This window comes from Mustelus asterias, chromosome 1 (genome assembly GCF_964213995.1).
Source record: "Mustelus asterias chromosome 1, sMusAst1.hap1.1, whole genome shotgun sequence".
In the NCBI taxonomy this organism is placed as follows: Eukaryota; Metazoa; Chordata; class Chondrichthyes; order Carcharhiniformes; family Triakidae; genus Mustelus; species Mustelus asterias.
In genome coordinates this window covers 63,370,387-63,385,083 of record NC_135801.1, presented here as the reverse complement: position 1 = coordinate 63,385,083, position 14,697 = coordinate 63,370,387, and the positions used below count along the sequence as shown (strand labels likewise).

General features: G+C 41.8%; 1 protein-coding gene across 2 annotated transcripts in view; it reads right to left on the bottom strand.

The window, feature by feature from the left end:
• Positions 1-14,697, bottom strand: part of klhl2 (kelch-like family member 2) — a 95,769-nt gene that overhangs the window by 68,469 nt on the left and 12,603 nt on the right. The window contains exons 2-5 of one of the 2 annotated variants that reach the window (XM_078213388.1): positions 12,795-13,004; positions 11,654-11,779; positions 9,844-9,950; positions 2,512-2,633 (exon numbers count right to left, since the gene is read on the bottom strand). In XM_078213388.1, coding sequence (XP_078069514.1) covers positions 2,512-2,633; positions 9,844-9,950; positions 11,654-11,691 — 267 coding nt within the window. In that variant the 5' untranslated portion in view covers positions 11,692-11,779; positions 12,795-13,004. The remainder of the gene's footprint in view (positions 1-2,511; positions 2,634-9,843; positions 9,951-11,653; positions 11,780-12,794; positions 13,005-14,697) is intronic. The other variant, XM_078213379.1, reaches the window with a different exon arrangement.

Below are 14,697 nucleotides of genomic sequence, written 5' to 3'. Positions count from 1 at the left end.
CTTCCTATATTCTTATCCAAATCATTAATATAAATGACAAATAACAGTGGACCCAGCACCGATTCCTATCACTGAGGCACACTGCTGGTCACAGGCCTCCAGTTTGAAAAACAACCCTCTAAAACCACCCTCTGGCTTCTGTCATCAAGCCAATTTTGTATTCATTTGGCCACCTCACCCTGGATCCCTTGAGATTTAATCTTATGCAACAACCTATCATGTGGTATCTTGTCAAAGGCCTCCAATGTAGACAACATCAACTGCACTGCCCTCATCTACCTTCTTGGTTACCCCTTCAAAAAACTCGAACAAATTTGTGAGACATGATTTTCCATTCACAAAGCCATGCTGACTGTCCCTAATCAGTCCTTGCCTCTCTAAATGCCTGTAGATCCTGTCTCAGAATACCTAACAACTTACTTACTACAGATGTGAGGCTCACAGGCCTGTCGTTCCCAGCCTTTTCCCTGCAGCCCTTTTTAAACAAAGGCACAATATTTGCCCACCTCCAATCTTCAGGCACCTCACTTGTGGCTGTCGATGATTCAAATATATCTGCTAGGGGACACACAATTTCCTCCCCAGCCTCCCACAACGTCCTGAGATACACTTCATCAGGTCCCTGGGATTTATATACCTTGATGCACTTGAAGACTTCTAGCACCGCCTTCTCTGTTATATGTACACTCCTCAAGACATCAATATTATTCCCCCAAGTTCCCTAACATCCATGCCCTTCTCAACAGTAAATACTGATGAGAAATACTCATTTAGAATCTCACCAATCTCTTGTAGATCTGCACATAGATGACCTTGTTGATCCTCAAGAGGTCCTACTCTCTCCCTAGTTACTCTTTGCCCTTTATGCATTTATAGAAGCTCTTAGGATTCTCCTTTGCCTTATCTGCCAAAGCAATCTCATGTTCCCTTTTTACCCTCCTGATTTCTATCATAATTCTACTCCTACACCCTCTATACTCTTCAAGGGATCCACTTGATCCCAGCTGTCGATGCATGTCATGTGCCTCCTTCTTCTTCTTCTTGACCAGGGCCTCAATATCCTGAGTCATCCAGGGTTCCCTACTTCTACCAGCCATGCCCTTCACTCTAAGAGGAATGTGTTTACTCTGAACGCTGGTTAACACACTTTTGAAAGCCTCCCACTTACCAGACATCCCTTTGCCTGCCAACAGACTCCCCCAATTAACTTTTGAAAGTTCTTGTCTGATACCATCAAAATTGGCCTTGCCCCAATTTAAAATTTTAACTTTTGGGCCAGACCTATCATTCTCCATAGCTATCTGAAAACTAATGGAACTATGGTCACTGATCCCAAAGTGATCCTTCACTAACACTTCTGTCACCTGCCCTTCCTTATTTCCCAAGAGGAGGTCAAGTTTTGCCCCGTCTGGTCGGGCCATCCACATACTGAATGAATACACTCAATAAGTTTCTCTCCATCCAAGCCTCTCATACTATGGCTGTCCCAGTCAATGTTGGGAGATGCATTAACCCCAAGCTGTGAATCAAGAATGTAGATACAGCTAACAGCATTTCTGATTAGTAATAAAAATAAGCAGTTATGAGAGCTTAATATCCATACTTTCACGGTGCGTATGTATATTTTAATCTTTTGAAATATTTGTTGGCAAAATGCAACACAAGTGCATCATTGAATGTCGATAGGTGCTTGCAAGTAAACGCATGCACGTCGATTAAACATTCATATGTTAAGTTCATTTACCCATTATGTGAATATATGCAAGATATTTTCCACTAAAATTAGTTGTTAAAATCAATGTCACCAGAGTAATAGTTGTAGCTGGTCAGTAATTTCTATTGGATAACATTGTTCATGCTCATTTTCCCCCCTCCTAACTAAATTGCTGAAACCAATTGTAGTGCTATTTGCATATCAGGGTATACAACAAATGAGCCCTCTTCCAGTCCTAACCCAACATTCACCCATCCATACATCGCAGCAGGATTTGAGTAGAAATTCTGGCTGCTTTTCCACTGCTCTGCCATAGCAGCAACTGATGCCAGCTGCACTGACCAACTGCTGCCCCAACTGACATCAGCTCAGTTAGCACAGACTTGTAATTTGAACATGTACGGCTCAGTACCAACTTGCGGGGAAAGCAGATCACATCCAGTTTAGCGCATAGTTCATTTGAATTTTAGACACTACAGCCTGCTTCACCTTGATTTCACTATCTCTTTGAACTTTGTCACATATATAAACACAAGTTTACATATACAGAAATGTACGCACATTTACATGCACACATACATACATGCAGTTACATGTAAATATAAAATAGCATTCAAGGTAACAAGTTACCCATCAAACAGCCAAAAACACTGAAAATTGGTTCAAAATTTCATAGGTCTTACTATTATTAGACCGCAATCACTTTCAAAGTTCTAAAGAAATGCAAGTCCACAATCTCATTGTAATGGTTTGTTTTATCATTGTTTGATATTGAACATGATCTACTCACACAGTACCTGTACATTCTCTTCTGTAACCTGAAGTTCAGCTGTGTAAACATAGTCAATAAGAATGTTCAATGTCCAGCTGTCCACTTCCTTTATGCGAACTCTCTTTGCTTTACTCTCGCTCATTTCACCTGAAAAACATAAGCATGTTATCTGACTATCTTTCTTACTGCACAATGTTATGAAAAAACTGTTCAAATGCACATTTATCTATCAGGTATATTTCAGGTCAAACTTTGCCTTTTTAAAATGTGTTTTATTCCCCCAGGACATGTAACATTTCAAACCAGATGAATAAGAAAAAAAATTGGTATTGAATGGCATTCCATTGCTGTTTTCCACAGCTTTTCTCAGCAGGTTTCTTATTTAGCTGCTGTTGTATTTGTCTTCTTCCCCTAACAAGGAGGATCGCAGTTGCAATGATTAAATGTAATCTGTCAGAAAAGAATGCAGTTATATTTCCTTATTGTTGAGATTGGAGGTGGGAATATCCATTGAGGAGTTAGGCCATTCCAACAGAAGAATCTTTGGCTTAACTCCAATTTGAGTTTTTGATTTCAACTGAGCTGCACTTGAATTCCCTGCCTTGGGTAGAGGGGTGAAAAATCAGTCAGGTTGCCCACTTCCAAAATTGCTGTGTAGCAATCAGGTGGGGACTCGCTGACTGCAAGCTGCTAACCATATAACATGGTGATAGTCCCATAAGCCTGCCTGCCTTCTTGAAGCATTCTTGATGGTGGTTGTGCTAGTACATTTCATGATTCATCAACTCCACATGGCCAAAGTAATTTGCACACTGCCTCCTACCATTGTTTTGAAGTATGCATCTATTATTTTAGCAGTTAGATATCTCATTTTAATTTTTCTCATCCTTCATTCCTTGGTCCAACAGGGTTTTGAGTATAGATCCTACCTCAGTACTACATGGAACAAAGCTCTAATAGACTGGGCTGACCACTGAAATGCAGACTTCTTTGCCCTTTTTAACTGCTCATTATGGTAAAAGGTAATACAATTCTGAAAGCACAAATTTCACATTGCAATACAAATTCTCAAACATTACACTTGCTGCCAATGTAAATGAATTAGATCGTAGACAGCTACTAGCAGCTTCCTATACTTCAAGAACTGCAAGACAATCTCAGACCAAAATTATAAAAGGGTTTTCTTTCACTTATAACACTGAGAATTACAAATTGTTTTGTGATTTTGCTATTTCCACCTTGAGTAAAATATTTACTTATTATGCCAGATAATTGTAATCAGGTATTCTAAAAACAGTAAGGCGATGAGAACTTTTAAAATGGTCAAGTAACTGGCATAAACTCTCAGGTACAATGTAATATAAACTGACCAATCAAAACAAATAAATCATCTACTATCTTATCAATGTGAAAAAGCTTCCAACCTGAAAGCAATACCGTTTCATGTTTGTAAAGAGAGTGCTCAGCGTGGTGACTAAAATGGACGCATTCGCACAAAGCATTTCTGTATCAGGCATAGTGTGCCTCAGATGCAGAGGAAATCTGTCTCTCTTCTGATCCAACTGTGTGACTCAACCCACCCTCAGGAGAACATCCCTTCGTACCAGCATGATTTTGTTTCCTACCAGCCAGCCATATGGTCCCAAAGTGGCACTGCTAATTTAGTGTCAAATCATAATTAGTTTTTTTGTTGAGTGAATGCATACCCATTAGAAACAGGTTTCACATCATCCAAATTTTAGGAACCATCCTGACAGAACAAAATTTCAATTTCCTTAGTCTGGCTGGGTCTTAAACCCCTCTCCCGTCTGCTTCAGTCTCACTCCCCAACAAGTTCAAGGAGCTCACAGACTACTTAGTCACCAAGATCGAGATCCATCGCCAGGTTCTGCTACATCCCTCACCTCCACTAACTCACTTGAACAGATTTCCTACAACATGCCCTCCTCAGTAGCACAGTGCACTGCCACCTCACAGTGCCAGGGACCTGGATTCGATTCCAGTCTTGGCTGACTGTCTGCGTGGCGTTTGCACATTCCCCCAATTGTCTGCAAGGGTTTCCTCTGGGTGCTCCGGTTTCCTCCCACACTCCAAAGATCATAGAATCATAGAAACCCTACAGTGCAGAAAGAGGCCATTTGGCCCATTGAGTCTGCACCAACCACAATCCCACCCAGGCCCCAGCCCCATATCTCTACATGTTTACCTGCCAATCCCTCTAACCTACGCATCTCAGGACACTAAGGGGCAATTTAGCATGGCCAATCAACCTAACCCGCACATCTTTGGACTGTGGGAGGAAACCGGAGCACCCAGAGGAAACCCACGCAGACACGAGGAGAATGTGCAAACTCCACACAGACAGTGACCCAAGCCAGGAATCGAACCCAGGTCCCTGGAGCTGTGAAGCAGCAGTGCCAACCGCTGTGCTACCGTGCCAGTGTAAGGTAGGTAGCTTAACCATAGTAGATGTGCGGAGTTACGGGGATAGAGTGGGCCTGGCTAAGATGCCCTGTCAGAGAGTTGGTGCAAACTCGATGAGCCAAATAGCCTCCTTCTGCACTGTAGGGATTCTATGATTCCCCATCCTAGCCCTGGATTCACATCATTCTTTTGTTTCTCTCCTACGTGCTCTGTGAGCTCATCTTGTCAAGAGATCCACCTTCTGTTCCCTCAATCCTATTCCTACTGAGCCACCCTACTTTCCCTCCTGGTCCCAAAATTATCTGATATTACTTATTCTCTCTCCTCAGGTGTTGTTCTCTCTGCATTAAATGCACCATCATCACCACTCTCAAAAAAAAACAACTTGACCTGACCATTCTTTCAAACTACTTCCCAACTTCATTTCCTCTCCAAATTCTTTCAACATATTGCCCCCTCCCAAATCCATGCCCAGTTCCCAATACACCTTGTTTGAAACCCACCAATCAGGTTTCTGCCCCTGCCACAGTACCAAAACACTTTTTAATCAAAGTCACAAATGACATTCTATGTGACTGACAAAAATCAAACTTTCCTTTCTTGTCCGCAGCCTTTGACACGGCTGATCACACCATACTCCTCCAATGCCTCTTCACTAACATCCAGCTGGGTGGAACTGCCATCACCTGCTTCCATTATCTAACTTTAGCCAGTGAATCACTTACAAAGATTTCTCTTCTCATTCCCACACTTAACACTTGGGGCATACTCTTCACCCTTCCACTTTTTCATCTACATGCTACCTCTCAGCAACAACTTCTGAAAAGCACAGCGTTACTTCTCACTTACCTTTGGGGAGAGGTGCAAACTTGCAGAGAAACACAGGCTGGGGAACAGATAAATAAAGCCCAAGGAACATGGCCTTACCTTTGCAGAGTGACAGAGAGGAACAGACTAGAATTTGAACAAAACGTGTACAGCAACATCACAGGAAAGTTGTAAGTAGATTGCAAATGAAAATTGCTGCTTAGAAACTTAAATTTAACAAATGTTAAAAATCTTAACTATCAATAAGTAACAATTAGATAGTACAACCTGCTGCCATTATGCATTAGTGTTGGAGGAAGTGAATGTTGAATGTGGTGGATTAAGTGCCAATCCAGTGGGCTGCTTTGGCCTGCATAGTGTTAAACTTCTGAGTGTTGTTGGAGTTGCACTCGTCCAGGCAAGTGGAGAGTATTCCATTCCACTACTGACTTCTGCCTTGACAGGACAGGCTTTGCTGAGTCAGGTGGTGTGTTACTTTCCACAGAATTCCCAGCCTCTGACCTGCTCTTGTAGTCGCAGTATTTATATGGTCTAGTTCCGTTTTCTGCTCAATGGTAACACCCAGGATGATGACAGTGAGGGATTTAAAGATGGTAATGCCATTGAATGTCATGGGGAGATGGTTGCAATCTCTCTTGTTGGAAGATCGTCATTGTCGGGCACTTCTGTGGCGCATGTGACTTACCATTTGTCAGCACGGGCTTGAATATTATCCAGGTCTTGCTGCACATGAACATGGAGTGTTTCAGTATCTGAGTTGTCGCGAGTGGTCCTGAATATTGTGCAGTCATCTGCAAACATCCCCACTTCTGAGCTTATGATGGAGGGTAGGTCATTGATGAAACAACTGAATATGGTTGGGCCCAGGACACTACCCAGAGGAACACCCACAGTGATGTCCTGGGATGCAATGAGTGATCTTCAACAACCACAACCATCTCCCTTTGTGATAGGTTTGAATCCAACCATTGGAGAGTTTTCCCCTCAATTTTCATGTACTCCAGTTTTGCTAAGGTTCCTTAATGCCATACTCAATCAAATGCGGCCAAGGGTAGTCACTCTACCTCACCTCTGAACTTCAGCTCTTTTGTCCATGTTTGGACCAAGGATGTAATGAGATCAGAGACAGAGCGGCCCTGATGGAACCCAAACTAAGCATCAGTGAGCAGGGCATTTCCGAATAAGTGCCACTTGATAGCCATGTTAATAACCCCTTCCAAAACTCTGTTGATTATCAAGAGTAGACAGATGGGGCAGAAATTGGTCAGGTTGGATTTGTCCTGCCTTTCGTGTGCAGCTATTTTTGGATGATTTCAAGTTTATGGAGGGTAGGATGTGGGAGACCAGACAGGAGTACATTGGAATAGTCAGGACCAGTTAATGGAGGCGTGTATGAGGGCTTCAGCAAAGATGAGCTGAGACTGGGTGAAGTCAGGCATTGGAAATGGATATAGATGGTCTTAGTGATGGTGCAGATATGAGGTCAGAAGCTTATCTTGGGGCCAAATGTGTTACCAAGGTTCTGAACAGGTTGCCTTAATCTCAGACTATTGCCAGTGCGAGGGATGGCATTGGTAGCTAAGGAATGGAACCCGCAGTGGGAACCAAAAACTATGGCTACAGTTCTCTCAATATTTATTTGGAGGAAATGTCTGCTCATCCAGTACTTGATTTTGATGAGCAGTCTGATAAATTAGCAACAGTGGAGGAGTGGACAGGCATAGTGGTGAGGTAGAGATCAGAGTCATCAGCGTTTCTGGGAATATAGGAAAAAGCAGGAGTAGGCCATGTGGCCCCTCAAGTCTCCATCACCATTCAACCAGATCATGTAGATCATTTACCTTATCACCAGTTTTCCACACTGTCCCTTGATATTTTTAACATCTAGAAATCTATTGATCTCTGCTTTGAACATACTTGATAACTGAGCCTCCACAGCCCTCTGAGGTTCAGAATTTTAAAGATTCACCACCCTCTGAGTGAAGACATTCCACCTCATTTCAATCCTAAATACCCCCAATTCTGAGATACTGTACCTGGTACTAGACCCCTTCCCCCAATTAGGGGAGACATCATTCCAACAACTACCCCATTGAGCCCTGTAAGAATTTTGTATTTCAGTAAGGTCACTTTCTCATTCTTCTAAACTCTAGAGAATACAGGCCCAGTATCCTCCATAGGACAGTCCTGCCATCCCAGCAATCAGTCTGTTGAACCTTCAAAACACTCTCTCAATGGCAAGTATATCCTTCCTTGGGTAAGGAGACCAAAATTGTACACGATACCTTCAATGTGGTCTTACCAAGGCACCATACAATTGCAGCAAGATACTTTCATGCCTTCAATATTCTTCCAATAAAGGGCAACATATCATTTGCTTTCCTAATTGTTTGCTGCACTTGCATATTGGCTTTGAGCGACCCACAAACAAGGACATCCAGGTCTCTTGAACATTATACTTTTCAATCTCTCCCCATTTAAGAAAAACGGTGCATTTCTGTTTTTGCTGCCAAAGTGTTTCATGTTTTTCCACATGATATTACATTTGCTATGTTCTTGCCCATTCATTTAGCCTATCTAAATCCTTTTGAAGACTCTTTGCATCCTCTTCACAACTCACATTCCCACCTAGGTTTGCATCGTCGGCCAACTTGGAATAATATCTTTGATTCCTCACATGTTGGCTTACCGCTGAAGGGTGCACTTGGCAGAAAGCCTCCAAGAAGGTTTGAAGAACAAGTGAGTTCTCAAAAAAAAAGCTTACAACGCCAAAAACCGACAGCAGAACACACAGAACGTGAAATACCAGCAAAAAAACCAACAGCAAACCCTCACCTAAACTACTCACCCTACCAATGCTCTGGTCCCCTTTCATCCCACCCTGGACTGAGAAAAACAGTCCAGGGTGGGATGAATATTTGCCAAAACTCTGTTGATTATCAAGAGTAGACAGATGGGGCAGAAATTGGTCAGGTTGGATTTGTCCTGCCTTTCGTGTGCAGGTATTTTTGGATTATTTCAAGTTTATGGAGGGTAGGATGTGGGAGACCAGACAGGAGTACATTGGAATAGTCAAGACCAGTTAGGTGCCAGTTCTGCGTAACTGGACTGAGAAAAACATCAAAACATGATTGCAATTGTGCAGGTGGCCATGTAAAATTCCAAACAATTCGCTTGTTAACGGGATTAATTGTTCATTTAATTGTCGGCGGGCATGCTTCCAACTCCCCCGTGTGTGTCCGCCAACTGTAACATTGTGCAAGGGCCTGATGACGTCGGGACACATGCACACCCAATGTGTTCTTGTACAATTTATCACAAGTTCGAGTCAGGTGCATGCCCACAACATCAATGGTCTATGAGTGCAATTATTTTTCAACTGGACTATAGCCCAAGGATACAACAGAGCAAGCACTACAATCAGACAGTAATGCTTTCTATAATGATTTCCAAAATACATCCTCAAAAAGTAGGGTTAACCTCCAATGGGGGAGTACTCCACAATCCTTCAACTGCAATACTACAAAAACAGGGACACTTGGGTGGAGGTACATACTCATTAAAAGTTGCAAAACTTAAGAATGCAACTCACAGGATGTCTAAAGACAGCAGTCATCATGAAGGAAAACATAATTAAAAACTTCTATAATTCATGTCTGGATCTTTCAACTGGTAGGTATTGAAGCAAAATATTTGTTTTAAATCTTGCCAATCGCTTGTGGTTGTTTACTCTGCTCTGTTACCTTCTGCGTAACTAAATTACAACCTGTGGTGTTTGAGTTAGCTAACCACAGCTTAGCATTAAACGACATTTGGGACTTGGAAAGGGAGATAAAAACATTGAGGGCACCCATTCATGATTTCTCACGTGCTAAAAAGCACATACAGTAAGAATTGATTGTGAAGGGCATAACAGACAAGATCAAATTGCAACTCTTGTTACTTCAGAGCCAGCTGACAATAAGATGCACCAGAGTTGTTACACTGAATTGTCACCCAGTTTTCCATCCATCTGAAGGAGCATTTAAATTCCATTCAAGAATCTTCCACCAATAAGATTGGAAATGACATGTACAGATATATATAATGAGTGGTATCACAATACCTGTAAACATTGCGTGGAAGTATGGACTGCAAGCTGCCAAAACAACTCTGTGTGCTGGAATCTCAGTATCTTCAGCTACAAGTGTTACGTCACACAAAAGGTTCTGACTGTAAGAGAACAGAGAGAAGATCATTTGAAAAAAATATTCAGTAGCAAACCTAATAGGATACACCCTTTACAAGTTGCTGGCACCTTCTTTCTGGGTCAAAGTAAACTGAGTAAGGGAAAAACCTATGGTTGGGAGCTTTGAGTTTCAACTGGAATGTTAGCCAGAAATGTGGTAGATATATCATCACAATTAGAGATTAACAAGTGAGAAGGTTACGTCACAAACAAGTCAACCCATGGAAGTGGCAGAAGGAATATCATATTTTCCACATTTTTCAAGGGGAGTCAAGATTGAATGAAAGTGAATTTTCTCGATCTGTCCACTTTCTGTGAATCATAGAAGAGAGTCCCTACAATGCCAAAGGAGGCCGTTTGGCCCATCGAGCCTGCACTGACAACAATCCCACACAGGCCCTATTCCCGGAACCCCTTAGTATCACTCTGCTAATCCCCCTGATATTAAGGGGCAATTTGGCATGGCCAAACAACCTAACCCGCACATCTTTAGAGTGCGGGGGGAAACCAGGGCACCTGGAGGAAACCCACAAGGACAGGGCGAGAACATGCAAACTTCACACAGTCACTTGAGGCCGGAAAATAATTTATTCGAATGAATGATACCAGAACAGAAAGGTAATACCTATTGGGAGCAATTGAACAGGCTGGTACTCTTTTCAATACAACAACTTATGTGTCTAATATCCCTTTAACAAAGTGTCCAAAGGCACTTCACAGGAACAATATGGAACAAGTATGACACCAAGCAACATAAGAATTAGGTCAGATGACCAAAAGCTTGGTCAAAAGAAAAACTAGAAAAGAAAAGACCAACTCAATAGGTTTAATAGGGTAGGCACAGAGACGTTTCCATTTGGGACCATAAACAAGCTGGTTACTAATAAATCCACAGAAAGTTCAGGAAAAATAACTTATTTCCCCAGATAAGCACCTGAAGAGAAAAAGATGCATGGCCACCAGGAAAGGGAGAGAGGTGGGGCTAGCGGAGTTGCTTTTGCAAAGGGTCAGCATGGACATATTTGGCCAATTGGCCTCTTTCTGTGCTGCAACCATTCTTTGACGCTATGAGAGAGGTTAGAATGTGGAACTCAAGATCACTTGGAGTCGTTGAGGTAAAGGGCAGAGAGATCTTTTGAGGCAAAGCTTGATAAATACAGGAGAGCAAAAAGGAGTAGAAAAATATGTTGAAGGAAGGCAAGATGAGGTTTGTGTGGAACATTTAAAAAATGACACAGACCTCTTGGATGACCTGCTGTTGTGGTGCGAATACTTTGTAATACTGAAGAGGCCAAAAGGAAGATGAGTACAGACGGTACACCAGATAGTATTATACGCAGAATAAAATAAATTGCTATGAACTGCAGAAAAAGCAAAACATATTGCTGATGGTTAATGTTTACTTGGCAACTGCTGGGATGCCAAATGTCACCACTAATTTGCAGTGAGTTACGATCAGTCCCTTGATTTCCCCAGTCAGTTCAGGCAATGAGTGAAGGGGCATATGAAATTGGACATCGCCAGGTCTGCACTTGTGCACCTAGTAACAGGCTATAAACCCAGCAACATACTGCCTACTGTGAGAAACTTAAGGATACAGAACTATAGAACCACCCACAACGACTTTGTTAGTCATTAAAATACTTGTCCCAAACTCTGTGATACTACGATGGAAAGAGAGACATACCTTCTCAGTTCATTCATAACTTTAAAAGCTTTTTTCATATGACGAGGATTTACAGTCACTGGACACTGTTTCTCAGAAACATCGTCCTTTAGATCATGGCGTTTATGTTGGCATAATTTTGTGCACCTGTAAAGAAAAACGAGGATTAAATATCCAACAGGAAAGATCTATAATAGATTAAATGTTGCTATTTAGTTAGTTTTAGTCCCAATAAGACAGCAAACAATCAGCAGTCCAACAATTAAATTGGCCATTATACACATTTCCATAATATAACTATGCTCCAACAAGGCATTCATATGGAATTACACTGTTCCATTTTGTAAGGAATGATTAAAATGTATTTTTAAAATTATGGGAAAAGATTAAAGCAAAGTAAGCCACCACAATCAAAATGCCTGGCATTATTTTGACAAGGCTCAAAGGAACTTCACTAAAATTGAGAGAGCAGCATGATCGATTACCACTGTTTAGTGACATTACCCAATATCTCAAGAAACAATTTAACTAAACAGTGTAAGTTATGTAAGCAATAGGATAAAAACTGTGACGGAAAAGTTTGTGTTGCAGCAGCTGACAAGGTGCAACTGATTCAGGAAACCCTTTAGATACAGGACCAGTAATCCTTTACAACATTCTAGGTTTAACTTGTTTGGATCCCTCTAGAGACCGATAACTCAAAAAGTAAGATGAATTTCATAACGACTATAAAGAATCACAGGAAAAGATTTCCAGTTACAAGACTTTTACTGTCGCAAACTAAATTCAACATAGATCAAGCACTACTTGACAGATAACTAATTTACCAATTAAAGAACAGGTACCTCCCCATTAACTAAATACAATCAAAATACTTTATAACACCTATTTTACACTGCACTCCCAGAAGATATGTCACCTTGAACATTAAGTTCCCAACTCCTCCTAGCTTTCCAGCAAGCTCCCTTCTTCCTGCCAATCCAACGTGAGTCTTAAAGAGTGTCCTTTGAAAGTCATTCCACTAAGTCTTCAGAGTATCCCCAATTGGCTTCTGGCACCATGGCCCACCATGGCAACTCCTTATTTCTTAAATCTCCACATGTCCCATCTCTTCAAATGGAGAACCAGTTCTTACCAACATTCTACATGGTGGTTAACTCACAAAAGTATTTCCTCTGCTTTTCACAGCTGTAACTGTTTCTGTCTCCCTCTCTGTATCGTGGTGTCTCTGCATCTCTGTGCCCAGAAAACCAGCTGCCTCATGCCAAGGTGTGAAACTTCTCACAAGATCTTCATAGGTTTCGGGTGCAGATCACATGGGCCTATTTCCGGGCAGAGTGGAGGATTCCCCTGTTCAGGGCATTCTTTTTCACTTTAAATTAAAGGAAACTTAATGTAAAGTCTGATGTATATAATAAGCTGAAACCTCTGAGAACTGTCACCATTATCATCTGATTAAATGGATTGTAACTTTTTTTTTTAAACCTGTTCCGAGCATGGAATTGTACCTACATCAAGTACATAATTAGTTGGTAGAAACGCATTCCTATGAGATCTCGGCACTTGTCCAGTTCTGGCCTGTCATGTTCCCCAATTTTGATCATCTCACAAGCGGTGACTGTGACCACAATTGTCTAGATTCCCAGGGTTTCCCCAAACTGGGTCCTGCAAAACCCTGGGGTTCCACTGGATACATCCAGAGATTCCACAGTAGGCCAGCCTGAAGTATAAATTTTGAAAAATGCTATGAAGTTGCTTGCCCAATCAGAAGCGGGTTTCTCCCTGCATTGGCTGCTGATAGGTTCATGAGCAGCCAATGTAGTGAGAAGCCAACCTCGGGTTGACCAAGCTGGAAACAGCGGGAAAATAAATCCTCAAAAGGTCCAGGCCAGGGCGACAGCTAGGAAGACAGCAGACAGTGAAGTGAGTGGCAGCAGCCACGGGGCGGAAGCGGCAGCAGGAAAGAGGACAGTCAGTTATTGATTACATTTTGAAAAATAACATGCAGATGGTTACTACAAAAGTTGGCACAAAGACTTACATTTACATAGCACCTTTCATGGCTATAGATGTCCCAAAGCACTTTACAGCCAATTGCATACTTTAAGTGCAATCACTTTTGTAACTTAGGAACACAGTAGCCAATTTCAACACAACTCCCACAAACAGCAACGTGATAACCACCAGATAATCCATTTTATTGATGTTGATTAAGGGGTAAACATTGGTCAGGACACCAGAGATAGCTTCCCTGCTCTTCTTCGAAATATTGCCATTGGAGCTTTTACATCCACTCATTGGCAGACAGGGCTTCTGTTTAGTGTCTCACCCAAAAGACTACACCAACAACAATGTAGTACTCGCGTTTGCACTAGTTTAACCTAAATTTTTGCATAACAAAGTGTGATGGCAATCTTCATTACCTTTGATACTTAATGCAACATGGCAGTGTTGGGTGCATATGTTGTATAGCAAAATTTGTAACACGCCAAGCACACCATAGTGTAATATGTTTCTTGTATGAATACTCTTTTTTACCTTTGGTTATTTCTATCACTACTTCACTTCATGTTACAGTTAGAATGCTCCATCCAGACACAATTCATGTGTTAACAAACTAAATCTAACTGCACTGCTATCTGGTTTTCCTTCCTGTTGGAGGTCTTGTGGCACGGTGAGTAGCGTCCCCACCTCTGGGCCAGAAGCTCCAAGTTCACAGGACTTGATGGCCACGGAAGGTGCATTCACAACATAGCCAAACAGGTTGATAAGCAGCCTGTAAATCCTTTCAATACACCTGATGGCAGGTAGTAAGAGCAAGAGAGTTTTCTAGTTAACCAACTTGCAGAAGGCCACAAGGAACCACTGCAGTACTTTGCCAAGCATAATCACAGACCGATCCAATGGAAGCCACAGTCACCAACACCCTCTTATGGCATGTTATCTGGAGGAGATGGACCTGGTTTTCTACAGTGGAAGTGGACATGTTACAATAATTTCATACATGCATCTTTAAGCTGTGCCAATTTTTTTGCCACAACAGACACATCTAACCAATCTGAAAG